Source organism: Myxine glutinosa, chromosome 10 (genome assembly GCF_964187855.1).
Source record: "Myxine glutinosa chromosome 10, kmMyxGlut1.1, whole genome shotgun sequence".
Taxonomy (NCBI): Eukaryota; Metazoa; Chordata; class Myxini; order Myxiniformes; family Myxinidae; genus Myxine; species Myxine glutinosa.
Window position 1 is genome coordinate 122,089,278 of NC_136270.1, and position 13,053 is coordinate 122,102,330.

Below are 13,053 nucleotides of genomic sequence, written 5' to 3' on the forward strand. Positions count from 1 at the left end.
TTCATGAGGTATTGCATTTGTTGAACATGCCAGTTACATCCTCTCACCATCCTTGGACATTCCCACAGAGAGGCACTTCTTGAAGCGACAATGCTGGCAGCGATTCCTGTTTGCTCTGACAACGGGGCAGTCTTCATTCTTCAAACAGGGTTTGTATTTGATGTTCTGCTGGATGCTCCGGCGGAAAAATCCCTAACAGACAAGCAGGTGAGCTGATTAGTTAAACAGTCAATTGTATACTTTATTAAAGCGGACATTCATTGTCAACAAGTCAGCCTGACTTTGGTAAGAATGTACAGTCATGTCCAAAAATATTGGCACCCTTGCCCTTTTTTCAAATAACTCACAATTTTCTCTAAAAATAAGTTGAAATTGATGAAAGTATTATTTTGGTCTCCACAATTCTTTATTTCACTGTAAATATCACAGAACCTTTGTTTTTGATTCAGAACTTAATATATCCCTTTAAATCAGAAAATAAAAAGAAATGGCAGACAAAATTATTGACACCCTGGACTTAATATTTGGTAGCATGGACTTTGGACTTTCCACCTCACCACATGCTTTACCACTTGCCAAGACAAAGGTGATGGCAAGTGGTAAAGCATGTGGTGAGGTGGAAAGAACTGGGAAGTGGCCGTGTGCTGTGTGTAGGAAGGGTGTCGGGGTGAACTCCATTCAATGTACAATGTGTGCTGAGTGGGTTCATCAAAAATGTAGTGGTCTGAGAGGGTCATTAACCAGTGTGGCAGCTACATTCAAATGTAAGGTGTGCACAGAGGGAGCTGCAGATGGAGGAAATGTTGAGTTGGATCTTGGAGACGGCGTGAAGCTGGAAGGTGTGAAAACATTTTGCTACCTCGGAGACATGCTGAATGGAGAAGGTGGATCAGACTCGGCAACGGTTGCTCGAGTGAGATGTGCATGGAAGAAGTTTCGGGAACTGAGTGGCGTGCTGATGAGGAGGAGAGTGTCGCTGAAGCTGAAGGGAAAGGTGTATGCTGCATGTGTGAGAAGTGTTATGATTTATGGGAGCGAGACATGGGTAATGAACGTAGAGCAGCAACGAAGGCTGGAAAGGGTGGAAATGCGAATGGTTCGATGGATGTGCGGAGTATCGTTGAGAGAGAGGAAGACAAATGATGAATTGCGAAAGATGATGGGAATATTGCCTGTGATTGATGCTGTGAAGAGGAACAGGTTGAGATGGTTTGGTCATGTATTGAGGAAGGATGAAAGTGACTGGTTGAGAAGAGTGATGGAAGTTAATGTAGAAGGAAGTAGAGGACGGGGAAGACCGAGAAAGACTTGGCTAAAGATGGTGGAAGAAGAAATGCGGGCAAGGGGGTTAACAAGGAGAGATGCAGAAAATAGGGCAAAATGGAGAAGATTGTCATGGGGACCGCAAGGCTAACCCCCGCTCTAGCAGGGAACATGGCCTTAAAATGCATGTTGTGTTGTTGTTGTATGGACTTTGGACAAAATAACTGCAGTCAAGCTCTTCCTATAGCCATGAATGAGCTTCCTTCACCTCTCCACTGGCAGTTTGTCCCACTCTTCTTGTGCAAACTGCTCCAGTTCTCCCAGATATGAGGGGTGCCTTCTCCCAACTGCTGTTTTCAGATCTCCCAACAGGTGTTCAATGGGATTTAGATCTGGACTCCTTGCTGGCGACTTCAGAACAGTCCAGCATTTTGTCTTGAACCATTCCTGGGTGATTTTTGAAGTGTGTTTGGGGTCATTGCCCTGCTGCAAGACCCATGACCTTCGACGGAGACCCAGCTTTCTGACACTGGGTTGAACATTGCGCTCCAAAATGTCTTGGTAATCTCCTGATTTCATGATGCCGTGTACACATTCAAGGTACCCAGTGCCAGAAGCAGCACATCAACCCCAAAACATCACTGAACCTCCTCCATGTTTGACTGTAGGGAAGGTGTTCTTTTCTTTGAAGGCTTCATTTTGTTTTCTGTAAACATAGAGATGATGTGCTTCACAAAAAAGCTCTAATTTGGTCTCATCTGTCCAGAGGACATTCTCCCAGAAGGATTTTGACTTGTTCAGGTGTGGTTTAGCAATCTCCAGTTTGGCTTTCTTATATCTCTCTCTCTCAGCAGTGGGGTCCTCCTGGGTCTCCTACCATAGAATCCCCTTTCATTGAGTTGGCGATGGATGGAGTGAGTTGAAACTGTCGTACCTTGTCTGAAGGTCAGCTTGAATCTGTTTGGCAGGTGATCGAGGTGCTTCCTCCACCATTCAAACAATCCTTCACTGCAATCTTCGATCAAGTTTTCTCTTGCGGCCACGTCCAGGAAGGTTAGCTACAGTGCTACAGGAAGGTTGGCTACATGGCTACAGTGCCATTCAGGGAATAATTTCCCTGAATATGGGACAATAAAGATTTATTATTTATTATTATTAAACTTCCTGATAACATTGCGTACGGTGGACACAGGAACATCAAGGTCTCTGGAGATGGACTTGTAGCCTTGAGATTGTCCATGCTTGGCTACAATCTTGTGTCTGACCTCCTCAGACAATTCTCTGGTTTTCTTTCTTTTCTCCATGCTCATTGTGGTACACACAGTGACACAAAACAGCAGAATGACTCCTTTTCTCTATTCATAGTGGTTGAATGAGTGATTTTTATATTTCTGGCACCTGCAACTCACCACAGATGAGTTCAATTCCAAAGTAAAGGAGAATCACCTGCTTGAAATCGAATTATTTCTAACAATTTCTAAAAGGTGCCAATAATATTGTCGTGTCCCCGGGGTTAAGACCCCTGGGTGACGGATGACCAAACGAGCTTTAACTCCGAGGCCTATGCCCAAATGATGGCGGTTCCTTTGGCACGCGCGGGGGTGGAGGGTGGCAAGGGTTTACCTGCACGGATTTCACTGGGCGTCCTCGAACCCACGACAAATAAACAAGACAGAACACAAGGGATAAAAAAATGTAAGAAATAACAGTTTAATGAAAATAATGCAGGCAATAACAAAACGAAAGGTACTCGTATACAACACAAGGGGATGATGAATTCAACATAAAATGTGGTGTGGTGCGTTGGCCGATACTCCGCGTGGCGTCCTTGCACGGTCTTGGAACCATCGCGCGGGAACCGCACCAGATGGCGCGCAGTTGCACCCGTAGCAGCCACCGGCCTGCGGAACGACGGCCAAACTCCTTCCTCCTCCGATCGTCGCGATCCGTCGCGTCACTCGCTTCGCTAGCGTGCACCGCTCCACGCGCAGCCCCCTCCGTCGAGGGAACAGGGAGAGAGAGCAAAATGCATCAGCCTTCCACGCAGCCAAGAACAGAGAGAGTGCGAATGCGACCACCTGCGACCAGCCCGGGACAGGAAAAAGCAAGATGGTGGTCGCTTCGCCTTTTCGCTCCTGGTGCTCGAATGTTCGATGATGACATCACACTCTCACCAATCACCAAGCGCGACTCGATCGTCCCATTGTTCTTCAACCAATCGTTGTTCGGGGCGTGGCCTCAAGGCCACACTTGGCACCCATCGAGAAGATTCGAGAAGTATCTGGGTACCGTCGGCAATTATGTTGTTTTAATCATGAGCCAATCGCATGGCTAGCAGAGTGTGCTTTGTAAGGACGAAGGGAAAAATCACAAGGGCAATAACACAATGGGAATTTTATCCATATGCCCTAAATAATTAGCATAGCTTCACCCCTCGCATGGAGACACATAACGCTTACACGGACATCCGGCCCTGACTTAGATACATGAGGATTCTTCTTTGCGACATTCGTAGCACACTACTCTATACAATTATACCTCGACTTAGGTATTTCATTACCTACCCCCGCACACGTAACAATATTGTCCGGGCCATTTTAGGATTTATGTGTGGAATGAGCTAAGATATAGTAGTTTTTTCAGCTTTTTTTTTTTTGTTCCACTGCAAACCAAAGAAATACATATGTGGATACCAAAAGACTTTTTCATTTCAACAATTTTCTGGAAGAAATGGTGCATTATTTGAAAAATGTGCAAGGGTGCCAATATTTAATTAGCCACGACTGTATATGAATTGTAATCTCACACAAAACGGTGGGACTTTCTTCATGATGATTCAGAAAAGAAGGGTTAGGGTTGAATTTGGAAAGAATAAAAGGAAAGGGGAATAGTGAAGGAATGACAAGGGGGTGATGTTGGGAAGGGGGGAGGGGGGGGGGCAGCGAGGCAAAGACATGGTGAATGTATTTAGGAAGGGATAGGATTAAGGGGAGGGCAGGGAGGTTTAACTATCTATACCGTACTATAAGATAGATGCTTGTCTGTCTGTCTGTTTGTGTTTGTGAGGCTGTGTCACCACGGATCTTCATCATACTTACAGTGATGTAAGACCAGAAGATCTTACACCACGGACCAGAAGTTCATCAGTGAGTGCCGGGGAGTGTATCAGGCAAAATGGATGGAGGTTATGTTTTCACCCCCTGTCTGTTTGTCCGTTTGTTTGTTTGTGAACAAAATATCTCAAAAAGTTGTGGATTGGACTCAGACGAAATTTGGCAGAGGTGTAGCATATGTCACAACGACGAAATGATTAGATTTTGGTGACGATCCAGATTCAGACCCGGCGACTAGAATTTTTAAAGTGATTCTTCATTCTCAAAAGGTTGTGGACGGATTTGGATGAAACTTGGTGGAGAGGTTGGGTATCTGACAAGGACAAATAGATTCAATTTTGGTGAAGATCTGAATATGGATTCGGATATGAGAGTTATTTTATTTTTTATGTGATTCCTCACCATTGGGAGATTAGGCCAAAAACGATACATTGCAGGATATCTCAAAATGTTCTGGATGGATTTGGACAAAACTTGATGGACAGGTTGTGTGTGCGACAAGAAGAATCGATTCGATTTTGGTGAAGATATAAATATGTATTCGGATATGGGAATTATTTAATTTTTAAGTGATTCCTCACCATTGGGAGATAGGGCCAAAAACGATACATTGCGGGATATCTCAAAAAGTTATGGATGGATTTGGACAAAACCTGGTGGACAGGTTTTGTGTGTGACAAGGAAGAATCGATTCAATTTTTGGTGAATATCTGAATATGGATTCGGATATGGGAATTATTTAATTTTTGTTTGTGAACTTCACCATTGATTGATATGGCCAACCAGGCGGAGGTATGCTCTCTACTAAGTGCAGTTCTAGTTTGTATTGCTTTTTTAATCGCTCTATAGTGCCTAAGCCTTTGGAGCTATGTGGACGGAAATATTAAATTATCCCTGACCCAATTCCTTAGTGGGTGTTGGGAGGTGTTTTCGGCCCCCACAATTTTTTTTAAAATTCTTTGATTTCTTTGAAATGCCAACCGGATTAAAACAGCACCAGGCAACGCCAGGTACCCGTGCTAGTGATGTATAGGACACATGACTAAAGCTATTTTACTTGAGCTCTCGTGAATAAAACTTGCCATTTTAATTCATCCCTGGCAATGCAACATGGGAAAGATTTTCCAAATATGTGCGCCAACTTCATGAAGGGGGATGGGATATGAAGGAGGCGGGGGTGGAGTATGGCGAAACAAATAAATAGCTACAAAGATTTATTTTTTCAGTTGAAATTAATCACAAAATCTCAACATAAATAAAATCCAGCCAGAAAATGTTATGAGTTTATCACGAGTACAAATTCCATTCGGGCGTTTTGATCATGGATGAAGATCATCCTGTAGGGAAACGTCAGTCTGAGTCTTTGTTCTTGCAATAAGAATTAAACAGTTGACCGTGCCTTTTGCATCGAAGTAATATCAGAAAATAAAAAGCCAAACATTATGTAGATGCCATTTTTGTATTAAATCAGCAGGGGCATATTTATTTTGGAGAAAGAATTGAACTCATTACCTTGCAACCCTCGCAGGCATGCACTCCATAATGGAATCCCGAGGCTGTGTCTCCGCAGACTTTGCACAACAGCACTATGCCATTGATTGCTGTGGAAGAAACAGGAGAAAATGATTACTCTGCGATGCTAACCATTTGCAACAGCATGACGGTTTGCTTCCCTGCACATATCTGCTGAACGGCTGATGACAGCTATACTGCCTGCAGTTGCTAAAATGGACCAAGTTTGATCAAATATACGTGTAGGGTACAAATAATGTTGAATGTGGTACACCTCAATATTAAGTTGATTAAGCCTCCCCCTATAGGATGAGGGGAGGCTTATTGCTGTTATGGGGATTGTTTCTACAATTAGTACCCCCAATTTTTTATGGGACCTGGAGTTCATTAGACTCCTCGGAGTACTAAACCACCATTTGGAATTTTTTTTCTTCCTGCACTGCTAATTTATGAGATTTCCAAACTGCATCTGGGAGCTCGCTCGGACTTTCAGAATGAAAATTTGCATCAATAATGTGAATATAATTTTTTTTTTGTGAATAGAAAGAGGTTGACATCATTTTTTTGAACTTCATGTAATTTTAAGGTCATGACCCAATTATAGGCATTTTAACATTTTTTCACCAAAACTCATCTGATATTTATCCTATCAGAACGACATTGCCCTGTCTAGACAGCCTAGATAGAGCAAGCCGCATGTACACTTAATTTACGTCATACCCCTCTGAGTTAAAGGTCAAGGTATTAGACCCCTAGGAGTACTAAATGGCCATTTAGGATTTTCTCCCTTTTTCTGCCAATGTCTGAGCTATACGGCTGATCTGTATGTCTGATCCGGCTGGGTTGAAATTCTGCACCAATAATGAGAATAAAAAGTAGGTGGGGTTGACATAATTAATTTTGACCTTGACCTAATTTGTAAGGTCATGACCCAATTATAGAAATTTCCCCCCTCTTTTTTGTAAACATAGCCGAGGCTGGTGGAAGAGATGGATCAGGACATAACAGACAAAAACAGGACGCAAAGGGAAAGGTAGAGACACATGCAAAAGGAACAGTGGCGAGAGAGAGAGGGGGAAACACCAACAGCAGAGTTGAAGGCCAAGATAGAGGAAGACTTCGCCAAACAATGGGTGTGGAGAGGAATGAGGGGCAGGAGAGGACGCATTGGGTTGAGATTATGGATATAGAAGGAAACTCGAAGGAGGGAAAACTGGAAATTTGGAAGTAGGAGGGATTTGGGTGGGTTAGCAAGTGTAGAAAAGATAATGGTTTTGGATTGGGCACATTCTGAAAAGCTTTCCAGAAGACGTAGTGGGAAGAATGAGATTGAAGAGGATGTGGAAGTTGGATCCATAGGTGGGGAAAAAGAGGAACAAATGAGTGGAGGTGAGCAGTGATCCTGGATTTAGGTAGTTTCGCCAGATGGGGTTTGATGGTGGACTGTGTGAGCCCTGCAGAAACCCATGGGGAGACGGGGGGGGGTGGGGGGGGAGGGTAGGGGGAGGGGCACGGAAAAGGCGAAGCGTGCAAGACCAGAAAGAAGGCGGTAGAAGACAGAGGGACCACCAACATGTCTGTGATGGTGAAATGATAGGCCCATAGACTCAGCTTCATTGTGGGAGATTCCAATAATCTGAAAACCTTGTTTTCCACAGAGCACGATATGAGGCAGGAGAGTCAGCCCAGAGTGGAGAGCAGTACTTCATCAAGCTGTCGATGAAGGCCTTGTAGGTGGATGGGAGTTCAGGTGTGCCAAGGAAGGACTTTGTATGACGGAGGATGTCCAGTCGACAGCTGGCCTTGAAGGCCTGCTTTGAAATGTGGTTTGCCAAAGACATTTTAACATTTTTCACTATAACTCGACTAAGGTTTGGCCAATTGGAACGAACCCTCCTGAAATAGTCGAGATCAAGGATAATTTACCAATATTTACATTATACCCTCCAAGTTAAAGGTCAAGGCAGCCTGAATTTCTTCTTTTTTTTTTTTTGTCATCGCTCAATTTTGCCAATTCAATCTCAAGGACCGCTCGGCCTTCCAAGATGTTATTGGATCATAATAGTGGACCTGCACTGAAGTTGTGCACCTGATATTGTACACCGCTCCTTTCCTATGCCACCTCCAGGCGCTGCATAACGTCATTGCTGGGCACCGAAGGGGGCCTGGAAATGACCCACGCTGAAAGGGAGTACTCAGTTTTCACTCTGGTTTCTTTCTTTCTTTTTTGTTTTCTTGTTTTCTTGTTTGTTTGTTTGTTTGTCTGGGCGACATCATTTGAGCTAAGAAGCTGAAATTTTGGTACAATAGTGAGTAAGTGCTTTGTCAAAAACGGTATTTTTCGTTTTTTTGTTTAATCAATTGATTACTTACTTAATTATTATCGATTAATTAAGTACGGAACTTATATATTTCCTTTGTCTTCTGGGCAGCATTATCTCAGGCACCTTTTGAGCTAGGAAGCTGATATTTGGACATGACAGTGACCAAGTGATTTGGCTGTAAAGGCTATTTTTGATTTATTGATTAATCAATTTATCGATTAATTATTTAATTATTCGATTAATGACATAATTAATTAGTTTATGATTATTATTTATTTATTTTCATTATTAATCTTTTCTTTTTTTTTCTCATCTGGGCAATATCTCAAGCACCTTCTGAGGTAGGAAGCTAATATTTGGACACGACAGTGACCAAGTCATGTGGCGATAAAAGATATTTTTGATTTATTGATTAATCAATTAATTAGTTAATTTTTTTGATTAATGACTTATTTAATTTATTTTCAAAAAGTTACAGCTTCGGATGAAGCACTACTGGTTTAGGTATGCTATTAGCCACTTGATTGAGAAAATATTGTATGATCATGATTTGTTGATTTTAATTATGCAATTAATCAATCAATTATTGTACACCTCTCCCTCCCAATACAGTCTCTATGAGCTGCACGGCGGTATTGCCGGGCACCGAATGCGCCCCGGCAATGCCGCCCTGGAGGATATTTATTTATTTGGCATGGGGGCGGTGTACTTTGAATGTATCTATACTTATTTAATCAGTGTTCTTGATCTTATTTTTCAGATTGTGACCTAATTAACAATATTAGGTCACAATCTGTATTAGGTCACAATTGTGGTCGCAAACCTATTTATGATCACCTTTTTGATCATAATTTGAATAATTTTCCTCCAATTTTCATAAGGCTGAGTTTTATGAATAAATTGCAGATAGGGACACGTTTTCTTAATCTGCACTATGTCCCTAAATGTTGAATGTCAAGGTCATACGGTTGTCCAAAATAAAATGGCCATCGTTGGATCGTGGGCCAAAGGTAAGTTGTGGACGATCATCAAGGTTAAGCAGCGGGAGGCTTACCCTTGGTGATCGCTTTCTAATCGCAGATATCCAGTTCTCTTGTGTGGGTTTTCATGTAGAGTTGCAAATGCTGTTGCAAATTTGTTCCTGTAAACTGTTTATGCATATTAAGCAAGAAAATCTGAAAGCAGTTAAATGTCTGAGCCATCTCTGTTGTTCCCAAAGATTAAAAGAAATTTTTGCCAATTTCTTCCATAGTGATATTAGAAGTGAGCTGCTGGAATTGGAAGCTGCATGCAAAACGGGATACATCCCGTGAACCTTCCGCATCTCAGAACCCAATGAACTTGGTTGACGGCCAAAGTAGAGCTACGTTTGGGTCCAACAACACTCATGATTCAGACTGTTGAATTGTAGATCTAGATCATACAATATTTTCCAAACTCTAGAAAGGATAATAATTAAAAAAAAAATAGCAATACATAACTGCAACATTTCATTAACATGGACTCAACAATGCAGTTAAATACTTGTTTACCTAATGCCTTGATTGGTGAATTATCATGGTGCAAAAATGACTGATCTACCAATGGTTACACTTCTTCCTACCAATAAATTATAATCTAATCAAAGAAGCAGAAAACTGAGATCAAATCAAATGATGAGAAGTTGTGTTTTGTCCTTACTGCTGATGCTGCCCACACATGAGGCCTTGTGCTTCGTGGATGCCTGTGCTCCATGTAGCTGGCTAGGGGATGCCGACTGTGTGGGAAGAGGCCCAGCCAGTGTCCTGGGGCAGTAGAGGTGTTCCGGAAGCGGTGGCTCGTGAGGAGGTGAGGGTGCCGATGAGGCAGAAGATGATGAAGACAGAGACGATGGAGAAAATGGACGGAGAGAGGGGGAGCTCGGTGGGATAGTGGGCATTGGAGACGACGTGTCCGAACCAAAACCGCTCTCACCGCTATCGCTGTGATAACATATTGAGCTCAGCTCTGTGGTCGCTATGGCAGCATAAGAGATGACTCCACCTGAACACCAGTAGCAGGTACATTATGCAATAAAAATTAGTAACAGTTTTCTGGGTAGCAATACCTTTACTGTTATTCTGATGTGTCATGGCTGGAGAAAGACTATGAATTGTAGACATTACCATTCTAAATGCTCACTGGCGAACATTTATTATGGAATCCTTCTATTAATTTGCAATTGGTCACGAGCTTTGACTCCAATACAAATATTTATTATGGACCCTAGGCATCAAAAAGCTACATATAATCGAAGAAACAGTTTCAAATGGAGCACCCCGCTGCCATTAGAGAGTTTAAATTGCATCAGATGTGGCAATAAATGTTAATTGTTGCTCCCAGCTTGCCGGTTCAATGACAGAGGACACCATTTTCATTTTTGCCGCTTCCGTCCATACCCCATTTCAAATCCCGTGCGGGCACAGAGAACAACAAGTTAAGTAAAACATTTCCATTCTCGATATATAGTATTCAATCAATAATCCTGTGAAACAAATGCATTTTACAACTACAACGGTACTCGGTAGAGTGCATGGTCTCACCTCGCTTGCTCATTCTGACAAAAATACCATCGTTAACATTAATATATATGCAGCTACTGTTATGGCCCATGTACCCATATCATCTATGCACCCTATTATGTCACATACATTGCCATTATCCATAGCTTTATTGATTATATTGATTGATTATTAGGATATTTAACGACCACTTATGGGCAAATTAAAGCTAAATAGCGTCAATGTAGGTGAATATGAAAACAAAATCAAGCTATATTCCCCATGACTAGTCGATCATATATATATATATATATATATATATATTTATTTATTTATTTATATATATATATATATCTCTATATATAAAGGAGGAGTGTCTGTGTGTGTGTGTCCGTCTGGATGTCTGCTTATAACTCAAGAACTACACATCGGAGAAAAGTTTTAGACACAGATTCGGAATCAGCATAAAATCTCGGTGGTTTTAGGCTACGTTTTATTTTAATATCAATGGTTTAAAAAAACCGCGCCAGCTGCAATTCTATGGTGTAGTTTGTGGCGGCGCTAGACGTTCGGGGTGTATTGCAATGGTTTGTCGGGTTTGGCTGTGGGTCCAGAATAGCTCCCATTTCATTATGTTCTTCCACTTTTATTTTGATTCTTCTGTTACAACGCCTTCCTTATCTACCTTATATCCCCCCGACGAGGCCTCTACATAATTTCATGCGGCAGAATTTCGTGCATTTTGAGTGAAAGAAGTGAGACGAAGTTGTAGGAGGAAGAAGAGGCGCGATCACTGTGGAGGCCTCGATCGTGAGTGGAAATGGCGGGAATTGCGTTTGTATCGCAAAGTAAAGGATCTGCATTCATTTCTGAACTTGCATTGGTGGATTGTTATACATCTGCATTATTTTTCATAAAAAAACTTTATGTTGAACTTGAAGGCTCCAAGCACGGACTATATATATAGCCCTCATTGAGGTAAAAATAAAAGTAAAAAGCCTGCTATCGCTTGCCAAGCTAGCCGTTGCCCCCTCCCCTCCCCCCTCTCCCTCCCCTCCCCTCCCCCCTCTCCCTCCCCTCCCCCCTCTCCCTCCCCTCCCCCCTCTCCCTCCCCTCCCCCCTCCCACTCTCCTCCCCCCTCCCCCTCCCCCTCACCTCCCCCCTCCCCCCCCCCGTTCCCCTCCCCCCCCCCGTTCCCCTCCCCTCCCCTTCCTCCTCCCCTCCCTTCCCCCGCCCGGCAATGCCGGGTACTTCCCATGGCCAGCTGTACGTGGGCTGCTCGAGGGTTGGAAAACCAAGCAATCTTTATGTCTTGGCACCAAGTAAGAAAACCAGAAATGTTGTACACCAAGAGGTTTTGAGAAACTGAAAATTGACAAAACGTCATGTAGGAAATGTACTGTGATATTGCTCTAAAATATACATGTTCTTTTCATCATATATTTGTATTATTCTTATTCAACCCGGGCGAAGCCGGGTACCTCAGCTAGTATATATATATACTGGGCCGACTGGGCATCCTTTGAACTTGGGGCTGACTCAGAAGAAGACCTTTGTTGGTCGAAAGCTTGTCGACAATTAAAGATCGACGTCCTGAAGCTACGTCCGCGTCTTATTTAATCTAACGTTTATTTATTCAATACAAATGAGACGCCCTGCTCGTACTTTGGAGTTTCTACTATTTCTTACAGTTATATATATCAATATATCGTTTCGCTGTTACGCGGTCTGGAGAAGATCTTTAACATTTTTATTTTCAATCCAATATGGCCACGAGACCACGTGACCATTGACTCCAAAATTTAATTATTCACTCACAGTGGGTCATGGATCAGATACATGAAGTTTCATGTTTTTTGAAAAAGGATTTCAATTCAATCAATTATAGCTGCAATACCACTTGAATGATGACCTCATCGAAAAATTTTGTTGAGCGGTTTCAGAGATGTCCAAAATTTTTTCTTTAATCCAAAATGGCTGCCATACCATGTGACGTATGACATCACAATTATCAACAAAATATTATCCATGGGGAGTCCCTCCTGTGTTTAAAGTTTTGCATTGATCGGACAAACAGTTGCAGAGAAAAAAATTAAAAGAATAATACAGAGACATCAACACAGACAGACAGACAGACAGACAGACAGACAGATAGAGGCTTTACAATAGTAACGACTTTCTCAGCAAACTCAAGATTCTCTCAAGACAATTCTCAAGACTGTCTCAACAATCCTCTCGAAGAAGTTCTGCCACTCAAGCTTTTGGGTCTCACAATCTGCCATGATCTTTCCTGGGAAAACCACATTTCCAAGCTGGCCTCAC

The 13,053-nt window shown here is 42.4% G+C and overlaps 1 protein-coding gene across 2 annotated transcripts in view; it reads right to left on the bottom strand.

Moving 5' to 3' along the window:
• LOC137415956 (nuclear receptor subfamily 1 group D member 2-like) overlaps window positions 1-13,053 on the bottom strand; it is a 56,899-nt gene that overhangs the window by 33,473 nt on the left and 10,373 nt on the right. The window contains exons 2-4 of one of the 2 annotated variants that reach the window (XM_078786040.1): window positions 9,893-10,234; window positions 5,889-5,977; window positions 48-192 (exon numbers count right to left, since the gene is read on the bottom strand). In XM_078786040.1, coding sequence (XP_078642166.1) covers window positions 48-192; window positions 5,889-5,977; window positions 9,893-10,234 — 576 coding nt within the window. The remainder of the gene's footprint in view (window positions 1-47; window positions 193-5,888; window positions 5,978-9,892; window positions 10,235-13,053) is intronic. The other variant, XM_078786041.1, reaches the window with a different exon arrangement.